The sequence below is a fragment of the Lampris incognitus genome, chromosome 4 (genome assembly GCF_029633865.1).
Source record: "Lampris incognitus isolate fLamInc1 chromosome 4, fLamInc1.hap2, whole genome shotgun sequence".
Classification (NCBI taxonomy): domain Eukaryota; kingdom Metazoa; phylum Chordata; class Actinopteri; order Lampriformes; family Lampridae; genus Lampris; species Lampris incognitus.
The window spans coordinates 32,898,957-32,913,993 of NC_079214.1; the positions used below are offsets into that span (position 1 = coordinate 32,898,957).

General features: G+C 40.5%; 1 protein-coding gene across 1 annotated transcript in view; it reads left to right on the forward strand.

Annotated features, from left to right (window-relative positions):
- Positions 1-14,736, forward strand: part of LOC130112027 (MAM domain-containing glycosylphosphatidylinositol anchor protein 1) — a 326,189-nt gene extending 311,453 nt beyond the window's left edge. Inside the window, exons 17-18 of the mRNA XM_056279334.1 lie at positions 3,034-3,142; positions 14,536-14,736. Coding sequence (XP_056135309.1) covers positions 3,034-3,142; positions 14,536-14,624 — 198 coding nt within the window. The 3' untranslated portion in view covers positions 14,625-14,736. The remainder of the gene's footprint in view (positions 1-3,033; positions 3,143-14,535) is intronic.
- Positions 14,737-15,037: the final 301 nt, after the last annotated feature.

The window sequence follows — 15,037 nt, forward strand, 5'->3', positions numbered from 1 at the left end:
CAGATAAACTCCAGGATCAGACTATCTACTTTACGGAAAAAGGTCTAGGGGAGGAAAAGCGATATGCATTGGAACAAGTAGGAGAATCCAGGAAGAATATTAATTTAACGGAATTGACTCGCACAACTAAAGAAAGATTGAGCACTGACCAACGTTCACAGTCTTCTCGGATTCGGGTCAATAAGGGGGCAAAGTTAGCTTTGCAGAGGTCTTCAAATTTGTGTTTAATCTGTACTCAAAAATATGTAAAGCTATGTTGGGCAATTTTAAAGGGTAAGTTGTGTAGAGGATACTTTTTAGCAGCTGTATTAATAGGAAATATCTCACACTTCTTTAAGTTCAGTTTGTATCCAGATATTTGACCAAATGATTGAAGAATAGCAAGGGCAGCAGGGACAGAAATAGACAAGTTGGAAACATATAAAAGGAAGTCATCTGCATAAAGGGAGACCTTCAATTCTATTCCATCTCTAAATATGCCTGTAATATGGGGGTTGGATCGGAGCACTATCGAAAGGGTTCAATGGCGACTGCAAATAATAATGGACTCAAAGGACAACCTTGTCTTTTAGAGTGATAGAGGCGAAAATAATCCGAATGAATATTATTTGTCCTGACTGAGGCTTGCGGGGCAGAGTAGAGTAGCTTAATCCAAGAAATAAAATTTCTCCAAAAACCAAATCTCTCTAAATTATAAAAAAGGTAATCACACTCCACTCTATCAAATGCCTTCTCGGCATCTAAAGATATCAAAGCTTCATGGGTATTAGAGTTAGAGACATTATAGATTGTATTAAATGAGTATCTAAGGTTGGCAAAGGAGTGCCTATCTCGAATAAACCCTGTTTGGTCCAAAGCGTTAATAGATGGAAGAATAGATTCCAGGCATAGCGCCAGAAGTTTTGATAACAATTTAAAGTCAACATTTAACAAGCTTATTGGGTAGTAGGAGGTGCGGGCTACGGGATCTTTGTCTTTCTTCAAGAGAAGGGAAATTGAGGCTTGAGTAAGAGTTTGAGAAAGACACCCTAAATCAAATGATCCATTAAAAATTTCCATTAGTAAAAGGGCTAGCTTGTGCCAAAATTTCTTATAAAACTCAGAAGGATATCCATCTGGCCCTGGACATTTCCCACTTTGTAGAGACAACGCAGCTATATTGAGTTCTGCTATAGAGATTGACTTCTCTAACTCCTCTGTGACAGACTGCTCAATAGAGAGAATATCTAATTATCATAGAAAAAAACAAAATTTGAAGGTGTAGAAGCTGTTCAGATGCATAAAGAGACCTAAAAAAATACGTAAAAGCATTATTAATTTCCCGAAGCTTCAGTAGTTATACCTGAATTTGTTTGGATCTGGGGGATTTGATGGGATGATGTTATTTGACGTAACTGGTGTGCCAGTAGCTTGCTGGTCTTGTCACCATGTTCATAAAACCTTGATCTCGTTTGGAGCAGAATTTCTGTTGTACAATGTGTCGTAAGGATATCAAACTCTGCCTATAAGGAGAGACGCTCCTTATATATCTCTGGGGATCGGGAGGTAGCATACATGTTATCAAGCTGAGATATGCGTTGTGCCAACTTAGCCATTTTTTCTTTTCTAAATGTATTGTCATATCCTGTATAAGAGATTGTCTCTCCCCTGATATAGACCTTCAAATTTTCCCACAGCACTGAAGCAGAAACATCAGGCGTTTTGTTCAGACTCACAAAGAAATCAATTTGCCGTGAAACAAAGTTAACAAAGTCCTCATTAGAAAGCAGGTGAGTATTAAGATGCCATGGCGCACGTGTACTAGTAAAGATTTTAAAATAGATATTGATAGAAATTGGAGCATGATCTGACAGCGTCATAACAATAGCATCATACTTACAAGCAGACAAAGATGGAAGTAATCGATTATCAACCATGAAAAAGTCAATACGGGTATAAGTATGATGGACATGGGGGGAAAAGGAATATTCCCTTTTAGAAGGGTTAAAAAAGCGCCAGGTGTCGGAAACAGCAAACTCCTTCACGAAAAATTGGATTACCTTGGCAGACTTTTTTTTTTAATTTATTTCTGATTTTTCCCTTTTTTCTCCCAATTTAGTGGCCAATCGATCCCTATTATAGTTCAAATACCCACCCTCGTACAGCATGCGTCCGCCAACTGCATCTCTCTGGCCGGCAGTCTCGAAGGAGACGCCTCGCCACTTTCGTGACAAGGCGAATCCAGGCCGAACCACTGCTTTTCCCGACACACACAGAGAAACATTCATGTGACAAACACAAGCCGACTCCGCCCCCCTCCCGAAGACAGCATTGCCAGTTATTGCTGCTTCATCGAGTCCGGCCATAGTCGGACCTTGGCAGACTTTGCAAGTGTGGTGACATTAGAGGAGGAGCGATCCAATTGCGGATTAAGCCAGCAGTTGAAGTCTCCTCCTAATATTAAATAGTGTGAAGACATATCAGGAAGTGTAAAGAAAAACGTGTAAAAAAAGCATCAGAGTCACAATTGGGAGCATAAACGTTAGCCAAAGCCACGCGAGTATTATGAATCTGGCCAGCAACCATGATGAACCTACCATTAGGATCAGAGATCATATTTGAATGAACGAAGGGAACAGAAAGATAACTATCCATCTTTATTGATGCAGGTGTAGTCAATACAGCAAGAGAGGTATATACAGAGAAAGATGCAAAAATTAAAATCTACTTATTGTTACATTGAAAAAAAGAACAAGAAAATGAAAAAAGACAAAGTATGAAGCATATGGAATCAAGTCATTTTTTTGCCAATCAAGACACATTTTTTGCCGTCAATTTTTTTTATCAAAAATGTTTTGGCAAATTTTTGTTTGTTTGATTTTTTTTTTTTTTTTTTTTTTTGGTGAATCAAGTCACACATTCAATTCAATTTAAGTCAAGTCGTAACGACAGAGGTAATAGATCTTCCTCTTGGGGTTTACCAGAATCTTCAGAAGGATTCACACTGTCAGACATGAAACCAATAGTGTATCTCTGTCTGTATCTCCCATCTAGATTGTGTTTGAGGGAATCCGGGGCCCAAGCTTCGAGGGTGACATTGCCATCGATGATGTGTCCATTACCAAAGGGAAGTGCAAGCAGGAGAGCTCTGTGGCCAGCACAGGTAAGACCAGATAACTCGCTATCTGGGCTTTGACTGATTATTAAGATAAAAATGGTGTACAAAAGTGGACATGCATAAATATACACTCACACAGGCATACATATACCCAGGAACATCATTTAATTGTCAAAATAGAATTTATCAGGCATCCGGGTGGCATGGCGGTCTATTCCGTTGCCTACCAACACGGGGATCGCTGGTTCAAATCCTCATGTTACCTCCGGCTTGGTTGGGCGTCCCCTACAGACACAACTGGCCGTGTCTGCGGGTGGGAAGCTGGATGTCAGTATGTGTCCTGGGCTCTGCACTAGCGCCTCCTCTGGTCGGTCGGGGGGCCTGTTCAACGTAGAGGGGGAATAGCGTGATCGTCCTACGCGCTATGTCCCTCTGGCAAAACTCCTCACTGTTAGGTGAAAAGAAGCAGCTGGTGACTCTATATGTACCGGAGGAGATATGTGGTAGTCTGCAGCCCTCTCCGGATTGGCAGAGGGGGTGGAGCAGCAACTGGGACGGCTCAGAAGAATGGGGTAATTGGCCGGATGCAATTGGGGAGAAAAGGGGGGAGAAAATACGCCCCCCAAAAAAAGAAAAATAGAATATATCAGACAAGTTTCTCTTTGTACGCTCAAGTTAAATGTGTGTGTGTGTGTGTGTGTGTGTGTGTGTGTGTGTGTGTGAGTGAGAGAGAGAGAGAGAGAGAGAGAGAGAGAGAGAGAGAGAGAGAGAGAGAGAGAGAGAGAGAGAGAGAGAGAGAGAGAGAGAAAGAGAGAGAGAGAGTCATGCAAACAAAATGCTTGCTAAAATCTGAACTAAATTGAATTGAACATGAGTGTACTGGATTAATTCGACTTGAAGTGAATTAAAGGGAGGTGGAGTAGAAGTTTAAAAAGAACAAAAACGGCAATGGTGAACAAATAGGACAACTGAGGAAACAAAGGATGTCTCGAGTGTTTAGGAGCTGTGGAAATTAGACAGCCTGAGAGAGAAGAACATTGCCCCTGTGCGGGATTAAAATGGAGAAGTATAGAGACAGCTCACCAACGGGGCACCAGCTTGGAGAAATTAGTTTAAGCCTCTACATTCTCTTCTGTACCCTTCCCCTTGTTTACTCTGCCCTCCTTTGATACCTCCACGTTAACCTCCTCATTCTCATTCTCTGCTTTTCCACAGCACATCCCCACCCTCCCTCCTCCACTGACACCTCTACCTGCTAGCTCTTCCCCTCCTCTGTTCTATTATCCATTGCTTCATTCCACACTCCTCTCTACATCTAATTTACTTTTCCTCACACAGGGAGGAAAGAGAGTCAGGAAGAGATATAATGAAAGAGAAAGCGTGTATGAAAGACAAGGAAGGTACAAACAGAAATAGAGAAAAAGAAATAAAACAGGAAGAAAACGATATATTGGCCCTGGATCCAATTGTATGTAAATATCAGTCCACCAAATGCCATATGAGTTATATGTTGTCTTTTTTTTATTTTTGTCTTTTTTTAATATCAATATAACCATAATTAGATAGCAAGTTGCAGGCAGGTCAGGTTTATGCAAAGAAAAATAAATATTATTAGAGTATCAATATTATAGGTATTCTGTTAATATCCAAAAGCTACTTGATCTGTTGTAATTCGATGGTTTATCCTGACCTGTGTAGACCTGCAGCCGATGTACCCACAACATGTATGCGTTGGGATGCCTTTTTTATTCTTTTGGTCATTTTGATAACACAACAGTTCACAGGGTTCATCATTTCAGCCCAACGTTGCGATCAACAAAACAATTTTGCTGTCAAAATTGCTTCAGATGCACTGATCAGATGCATTAATTTATACCAAGTCCATTATGCATAAAGCACACACTGCACTGCAGTTTAGAGTAACAAATGACAAACAAGGATTTTCATCAACATTTCTCCCAAGCTTAGACAATTCTTGTTTTCATTGAAGGGTGAGTCTCTTTATCGACTAGTAGCCTATCAAATGAGCATATCTTAGCAGTTAATTTCGTAACACACACACACACACACACACACACACACACACACACACACACACACACACACACACACACACACACACACACACAGTAAGCCAGTTATTTTGCTTCAACAATATGTCTAAATACTAAGCGATGATCCATTCTGGTGACCTAACCCCCAGCTCCACTGTGGCCAAATAGCATCGCCTTTAATGAGCATTGTGTTGACTCTTGCCTTTTCAATCCCTTGTATTCAATAGAAGGGGTTCCACTGGCCGCTTTGATTTGGCATTGCATTGCATCAGATGGCTGCAGCCAATCAAAAAAATCGCTGAGTTTCAATTCTTGGTGGCCAATGCATGCATCAAGTCTAATCTATTCTATCAAAATGGGATATGAATTGAGATTATTTACAAATGTAGGTCTGTGTTTTTATCTTTCATCCTCATTGTGAAATTAGTTTTTTTTTACAGACTGAGACTACTCAATTGAATTAATTTGAAAAATAAGCCTATCCGAATTATATCCAGCAGACCTATTATTAATTTAATTAGCTGCTGCTGTGTTTATCCTGCTATGCTTACATCACATAGTACCAAGACCAGCCTGGTATATTTTTAACCTTTACATGGTTTTTAACCTATAGATATCAGCAAACGCACTAAAATTGTCTACTGTTTAGTTAGTATTTCATCAGAAGTTATCTTTAGTTATTAGGTCATTTATTTGCGACTAGATTTCAAGTAGTAGTATGTTTGGAACTAGATTTCATGAGTATTTTTCTTTACAGTGAACCGACTTGTGATTGGGACCTTTATGCCCTTTCTCGTTTTTTACCACTTCCTATGACTGACCACAGAGAGAGTATTAGCAGCATGAAAACAACACAAAAAAAAATGAGAACATGAAATATTAACAGGCTGCCTTTACCTCCTCAATCCCCCAACATGAGGCGTGTTCATGAATGCATACACTCATATTCATGTGTGTGTGTGTGTGTGTGTGTGTGTGTGTGTGTGTGTGTATGTGTAAAGATGCATGTGGTTGTTGGCGGATGGTGTGAATAATAGATGAGGGTATAAACAGGAAGAAAAGAGCCCTTCTGCTGTGTGTGTGTGTGTATGTGTGTGTGTGTGTGTGTGTGTGTGTGTGTGTGTGTGTATGGGTGTATGAGTGTGTATGGGTGTGTATGTATATATTTGAGGGTATGTGTGAGTGTGTGTCTGTGTGTGTGTGGGGGGGTGTATGGGTGTGTATGTATATATTTGTGTGTGTGTGTGTGTGTGTCCTGCAGGCTTGGGCAGGAGGAGGGATACAACATGGACAGATGGGTACTCATCAGAGGGGAGATTGGAGAGTCATCACTGCCGAAACAAACATGAATCTCTCCATCTTGAATCCGGGATTTTGAATTGTCTGTGTGGTAAAATCAAAATTGGAAGAGGCATTTGAACCACTTAATCTTGAAATAATAATAGCAAGAAAAATACCATAGAAGGATGATGTGGTGAAATATGATATCCATGTTGGCCAAATGGTTTGCAGACTTGCAAAACTATTAGAAAGGACATAGGATACCTTGCAGAGAAAGACATTGTTACACCAACGTTACAGACAGTAGGCAAACTTCAAGAAAAACACGCTTACTGTGATAGGTTTGCAAGTTGATGATTATAATGAATTTATATTTAAATGAGCTGTACTCAAGAAAAAACAAAAAAACAAACACAAAGAATGGGTAAAAGTTATCCATTCTTTCTGCACCATTCTTTCATGGAACCTGCACACTCATTACTCATTAGCTTCACTCCGGTCTAGAAAGCTGCCCCCCCCCCCCCCGATTGATTGGATTTTGCTGAAATTGCCAATAACATGCCACCAAACATCTTACACAGAACTAATGTGAGAGTTATTTTTTATTTCAGGAGACTGAGGCCAGGATGAGGACTAGTGCCTGCTTACCAGCTGTCCATCCTTCCTGGTCTCCATCAAGAAGCTATGTTTTTGTACTGGTTATCAAGATACTGTGCAACTCTTAATACAGATTGTGAAAGAAGTTTTTTTAACAACATAAATATCAATTGTAACTCCCCCCAAAGGTATGTGAGCAAATATAGATAGATAGATAGATAGATAGATAGATAGATAGATAGATAGATAGATAGATAGATAGATAGATATAGATATAAATGAATAGACCCCCCCCTTTTTTTTCTCCCCAATTGAATTTGGCAAATTACACCACCCTTCCGAGCTGTCCCGGTCACTGCTCCACCCCCTCTGCCGATCGGGGAGGGCTGCAGACTACCACATGCTTCCTCCAATACATGTGGAGTCGCCAGCCGTTTCTTTTCACCTGAGAGTAAGGAGTTTCATAAGGGGAACATAGCACGTGGGAGGATCACGCTATTCTCCCCAGTTCCCTCTCCCCCCCGAACAGGTGCCCTGACCGACCAGAGGAGGCGCTAGTGCGGCGACCAGGACACATACCCACATCTGGCTTCCCACCCGCAGAAACTGCCAATTGTGTCTGTAGGGATGCCCGACCAAGCCGGCGATAACACAGGAATCGAACTGGTGATTCCCGTGTTGGTAGGCAACGGAATAGACTGCCACACCACCCAGATGCCCCCCCAAAAAATGGATAGAACTTAGGAAAACGAGATGCAAAATATCTGTCTTCTTCTGCAAAGTTTTGCTTACAGACAGTTACAGAAGGTCAGTGAAAATGCAAAGCGACTTCAGAATGTGTTATAGGGTTATGCTTTCGGCTGATTAGGTGACAAATAGGTTAAGGCAGGCGTGGATAGTTACACGGAACTTTCAGACAAAGTACAAAGCAACAAAACATCAACGAGGGCTTTGATCAGCGAGCAGGCACAGTGCTGTGTTTGCGCGTACCTGTGCATGCATGTTTCCGTGTGCATGTGTGTGCGTTTGAGAAACTGTATGTACCTGTGCCAGTTTTAGAGTGCCATTGCCAGCCATACTCATCTCCCATGAGGTTTTGCTACTTCCTGTGTCTCATGGCCAGCCTGGCATCATCACGGAGCTGATACATCACACCTGTCACGCATGCACACACATACACACAGAAAAACTCAATGACACAAACATGTGCACATAATCCCCCCATATGCACGGACCTACACATGCACATGTGCTCAGCTGCACCTACTATAAACAAGGCTGCACAATCATAAGGAACACAGGATAGAACCAACACGAGCAAAAAAGACAAGCTCACAGTAGTGTGCATGCACACACATATGCACACATACCCAAACACACACACACACATGCTCACACACACCAATTCACACCCACACATTTTCTCCAGGTTAGCTCTATGAGGGAACACAACACAGGGGACTGTTATCCTGTGGTTCTCCTCAAATAAAGGATGATTGCCTCTGACATGTTTGGTACAACTCCACACACATAAATCACAGCACTGACTGAAATCTGGCTCAGGTGTGTTTATATGTGTGTGTGTGTGTGGGGGGGGGGTAGTGTGGGTGAGCTTGTTTCGAGCTTGTTTATCATCTGCTCCATTTTCTATCCTCCAGTTGAATGCATATCTCCCCATACTGCATCCCCATTTCCCATCTATTCATTTTCATCTTCATCTTCCCTCTATTGCTTTTCCTCTTCATCAGCTGAAAGGTTGTTTTTTTTTCCTTTTTTTTTTTCAGAAGGGCAGCACTGTCGTGGAAGTATCACTTCTTACATTTATTGCACAAGAATTATGCATTAGCTGGACAGTGGTGTTGCAAGATATAATTTGGTAAGTTGCGGGTTTATCATAACAGAAAACTCAGTCCTCAAAAACTGACAGTCAGATGAGGGATTACAGCTTTTTCATGTTCCTTTTATAAGTGAAAGCAGTAACACAATAGTAGCAATTGTAGAATGTTGCTCATACTGTAAAATAGTACAATGGCTGCATATTTCATCAATTCATAAAGGGAAAACTGTGAATTGTTCTGATTTGAATACCATAATCTCAGTGGACTGTGCATTCTTAAGTGGTCAAAGGGGCAGGGGGGTTTATTATGTAAAATATGAGATGAATGAAGTAGCCATGCACTGCCTCTAAGGGGTTAGGAAAGTGTCCAAATCTGATTATGTTACTAAGAAAATCAGGGGAAATGAATTTGTATCTAATAATTGTTCGTCTAATTACTTAAACATCAATGTGATTCATTCTATTTTTGAAACAGCTTTTTTTTTCTTTATTGTAGTACGATCACTGCACCATTTCATTTTACATAGCTGTTGTGAATAAACTATTAAATCTTTGAGATTACTTATAGGTGAAGGGGTGCTGGCTACAGGGAAGTAAGTGTACTTTGGAGGCATAGCCTTGCCAGGACCACTGTGCTAGACTGGCACTATTTATGTTATGTCTTATCTATCTTACGTGCTATTAATTTTATATTTGTATGCAACAGGATTTGGCATGGGGATCACTATGTGGTTTTGACTGTAGGCACATTGTGACTCCATGTTCAGCCTGAGGCCCATAAATTGTGGCAGAATGGATGGTATTGATAGACAGCAGGCTAATTTTCCGCTGAATTACATTAAATGCACAAACATATTGCAATATTAGTGTGCATCTGACAAGCGATAGTGTTCACATTAAGAAACTTGGTAATGAAGCAGGATGCAGCCCTCACCTTGCAGCTGATGTGCTCTGTTGGGTGTTGTCTGCATTTCCCCAGCAATGACTGAGTTGCTATAAAGATAACTTAAGGAGTCAAGGTTTCCACCTTGGTAAGGTTCACAGAGTTTAAATTGAAAGTTGCAGCGCTAAATCAAGCTTTTTCACATCCTCTCTCTTTTTATAATCGGTCCTTGACCTCACACTTGATCCCTGTGAGCAGGTGTCAGGTGAAGCAGGTGGTGTTTCTCCGTGTCAATCCAGAATGCTCCCCACTCACGCTGCACAGCTCATTTTCTAAAAGTCTGACACATAAATTCAAGTATAAAAAATGTTCGCTACCTAAGATCAAAAACTGACCTATAATGATATAACATAAACACAACGTTCACAGCACGGCACAGTGGCCCAGTGGTTACTGCTGTCGCCTCACAGCAAGAAGGTCCTGGGTTCGAACCCCAGGGTTATCCAACCTTGGGGGTCATCCCAGGTCGTCCTCTGTGTGAAGTTTGCATGTTCTCCCCATGTCTGCAGTGGGTTTTCTCCGGGTGCTCCAGTTTCCCCCACCATCAAAAAGACATGCATGTTAGGGTTTATACTCCTGTCTGTGCCCCAGACCGAGGCATGGCAAGATGAACTGGAGTTGGTCCCTGGGTGCTGCATGGCGGCTGCCCCCTGCTCCTAGCTACACAGCTGGGATGGGTTAAATGCAGAGAAGAATTTCCCCATGGGGTTTAATAAAGTAGTATATCAAAATCAAATCAAGTGATAGTGCATAAGTCTTCTCTCTCACACATTCTCGTGCACGTTGTGTATGAGCAGCTAACTGTCCACTTTACATCCAGATAACATTTCCAGGATGTCTGTCCAGCCATCACATTTGCTAATATTTAAATTTTAAAACTGAACATTGACATTTCACTATATTTTATTTTTCATCCAAATGGAGGTGAGTCATGAGTCTCTGGGTCAGTCAGGGAGGGCTGGCAACCCCAATACAACTTTTTGATCAAACGCATACGGATACAGAAAATGGCATCTCTGCACACCACTAGTCTATATATTCCTAAACTTGGACATGGCCTTGCTCATTCATATCTGCTCTACACGGACACACACATGCATAATATACTGTATAAATCCACAGCAATCCATTATCTTTCCAAATCCATTTCATTATCTTGACTGCACACAGATGTATGATGTATAGATCTCTGTCCCTATGCCAATCACTGGAATAAACTTACTTACTCCTTCAAAAGACCTTTGCAGAGAGGGGAAGAGGAGAAAACAAATTGATAGAGAGAGATTGAGAAAAATAGAGACGGAGAGAAAGAGAGAGAGAGTGAGAGCGAAATGCAAAAGGCCAATTCAACCTGATGCCAACCACTTAATTTGTACTACAGGACTTTATAAGTGTGTGTGTGTGTGTGTGTGTGTGTGTGTGGGTGTGCGCGTTGTCTGCTGGGTAGTGGGTACGAATCACAAGATTTATTATGAATATTGATTTTCTGCTTGTAGGACTGGACTCTTGATATGAATTCATATTGATCTTTTTAATACAATACCTACGTTTTATTTATGAAACTCATTCCGCTGGCAGCTTGCATGCATAATTTGCTGCTGATTTTGTGCAATGCAGTGTGATAGTAAGAGTATATGATTTCAGTGCATATACTATATAAGTGAGTCTCTGTGTATTTGTACCATTTGCGTGTTCACCATTTGGTGTACGTGTGTGTGTGTGTGTGTACACCATGTTTTTCTATCCTAATGGGGACATTTGGTCCCCATTAGGATAGAAAAACCAGAAACCACCTAAGTTGTGGGTCCATTTTATGGGGCCCCACAAGTAAAAGGGTCTATTTTAGGGTTAGGACTTGGTTTTAGCGCTAAGGTTAGAATTAAGATTAGGTTGAGTTTAGGGTAAGGCTTAGGCATGTAGTTTGCATGGTTAAGGTTAGGGTTAAGGGCTAGGAAATGTGTAGTCAATGAGGGGGCACCACAAGTATAGTTTTGCGAGGATGTGTATGTGTGTGTGTGTGTGTGTGTGCATGTGAGTGTTTTGGAGTGATTCCAACATAAGGTAACTAGACATTTCTAATGTAGGTTTTGACAATAATATCAAACTGGGTTATTTGTGGAACAACATATGTAAATTCCGACATAGCAGAAATATTGTCCCACCATAAAAAATACAAACTGAAGAGATTGTACATTACTGTACAACATGCACGTATTGTACTACATACATGTAGTGGGACACCTGTTAAGGGACAGTCTGGAGAAGCTTTGAACCATAGCACATTAAGTTATTAAATCATCAATCAATAAACTGATGATGAGATCAGTTGTAAGTGATGAAATGTTAAAGGGTCATGGCAACCCATACAGCCAAATCAATGAAACTTTTTTTCCATCACTTGTTGATTCTTTTTTTTCCCCCGCTTATCCCCAATGTCTTCCCTCCTTGCTTTCTCCCTTGACCACTTTCTATTCTACTCATTTTCTCCAATTCCTCCACCCTTCAACCCTCTTTATTTCTAGCATTTCCTTCTCCCCCCCCCCCTTTTCTCCCTCTAGGATAAGATGTTAAAACACAGATGCTCTTGCCCCTCCTCCTCTTTTTAACAATGGTTGTGTAGTTTTGGTTCAAAATGGGGACATTCTTATGCTTCTGTCATGTCCCAGCTTGTTATAGTGCACACACGTCTGCATTCACCCTCTGGCTGACTATTTAAAGCAAGGGGATGATAAATACATGCACACATGCATGGTGCACAGTCAACAGCCCTTGGCAAATGTCAAGGTTTGCTACTCTATAATATGGCTGCATAGAAAGCAACTTGCCAGGGTGTTTACACATACAGTTCTTTACACCCAGATTTCTTGAGGAGGGTTTAACGTTGTTGGCCAGAGGGCCGATACAAGGTTTCACTTCAGAGACAAACTTATTAGGACCAGTAAGGAGAACCTCAGGTTTGTGTGAATTGAGCTGAAGGGAAGTGAGTGACATCCAGTCCTCAATAGCTTCCAGGCAGCCACAGTCCTCCACAACTGATGTGTTAAGTCCTCCTCACTCCAAATGTCAAGCGACACTGTTGTTTCATCCTGGACCAAAGAATACCACAACCACCTGCAGCAGCCATCCTTATGTTTGTTTATTTATTTATTTATTTGAATACAGTTTTATAGAACAAATGTGTTTTTCTATACACAGTTACACATCCTGAAACAGAAAATACATAAAATTAAATAAAATAAAACATGATAGGGATATAAAAAAGCTACTCATTACATAATCAATTTAAAGCAAGCGCCGAAGTGTAAAACTTGAAAGTCAAATCGGAGCTTGAAATGAACCGAACTGGCCCCACCTTTTGAGATGGTCTGCATCTGGTCTGTTTTAGTGGGGACTGAGTTTGCTTGCGAGTTCACATATGCACAAAACACTGCTGAGTCCAGGCCAAACTTGACTTTAGAGGCTGAAACAACACCCGTACATGCAAAGATGCTCAATAACTCATCAGAATCAGAAATACTATTAATCCCCGAGGGGAAATTTAGTCCTATTACAGACACTCATGCTCTAGTAAAGAAAAAAAATAACAAGATAACAAGAAAATAGAAATAAGAAAATAGAAATAGAGGACTCATTGGTAATAATAATAATAATAATAATAGACTAATTGCATAAGTTATAGTTATAAGTATAACATAAAGTTATAATAAACAGATTCAAAAATCTAAAATATGTGTAGCTTTGTGATTATATAGACCTGGACAGATGTGATTAACCAGTTTCTACTGTGATAGAAAAAAAAACAACCATAGTGTTGTAAATAAAAGTGCTTTTGAAAATATGTAAAAATAATTTTACTGTGCCTACTGTTTGGGGCTTATTGTGATGGCAGGATCATGAACAAAATCCTTGCTAATGAATGTACTGGAGATGACAGCGATGCCCAAATAGCATGTCTTTGAAATTCAGAGATGCTGTTTCCAGAGGCAAAGTCAATCAAACATAAATCGAACCAGTCTACATGAATAAAAAGTGTATATACCTCTGTATTAGTTTTAAACCTGACAGTTTCACCAAAGGCAGAATTTCTCTTGACACAGCTCATGAATACAATATGCAGGGTGCCCTGGTGGCTCACCTGGTACAGCGCCTACCACATATCAAGGCTGAGTCCTTATGGCAGTGGACTGGGTTCAGATCCAGCCCAGACTCTTTCTGCATGTCACCCCCTCTCCCCCCTCCCTTTCCTGTCTCTCTCTACTGTCACTATCAAATGAAAAAGTAGAAAATGGCAAATAAATAACATATATGTAAAATCAAGTTGTTCAAGTGGAGCTGGGTAAACCAATTAGAGTTTAGGAAAAAAGAAACTAAATCTGATGAGCGCAGTGTGAAATCCCCTCAGGATTACACAGCATGACAACAATTACAGGGGAGAGCCTTACAAAGGATGAACCAGTCAAAAGACAGGCACATTTATCCTTTATACTCAGATGGGCTTTCGACTACTGGGTCTTCGGTTTTAAATCCGGATAATGAACATGAAGGTGATTTATATACTATATATATATATATATATATATATATATATATATATATATATATATATATATATATATATATATATAAGCAGAATCGCTTTTTAACCAGCATATTATTTTCTCTTTTCTTCAGTGTTTTGATACTTCCTTTATATTTTTTTATGTCTGTTATCTCCATCTCTCTCTAGTTCTGATTGGGGAATCCTTAATGCTGCACCCACTTCCATTGACCAGTTGGCTGACCTTTGCCCTCTGCTGCTTCCTGATCTACAGATGATGAGCACTTGCCACAATGTCACGTGTCTGCCATGACGGACACTACCCCGACTCTCTACTCTCCCACCTGACCTGTGTTTATTCCCTTCAACCGCTCTTTTCCATGCCCTTTGTCCACCTTTCCTTGTTAATACATCCCTTTTCTCCTTCCACTTATCCATTACACATTTCTTGCTTAGATAATCTATCTGTAACTTGAACTTTCTTTGTTTCATCACTGTTGCCCTCACTGAAGAATTTACAATTATTTAACCTTTCAGACACATATGAGTAAACAGGTGTATGAGTATAACCACTTTGACACCCACCTTTGTGGTGCAAATGACTCTGTAATCTCAACAGTTCAAGTTCCCTTCCATCTATTTTGTCATGCTCTCTAGTCCAAGTAGATTCACCCACTTGATCTCGTAAACT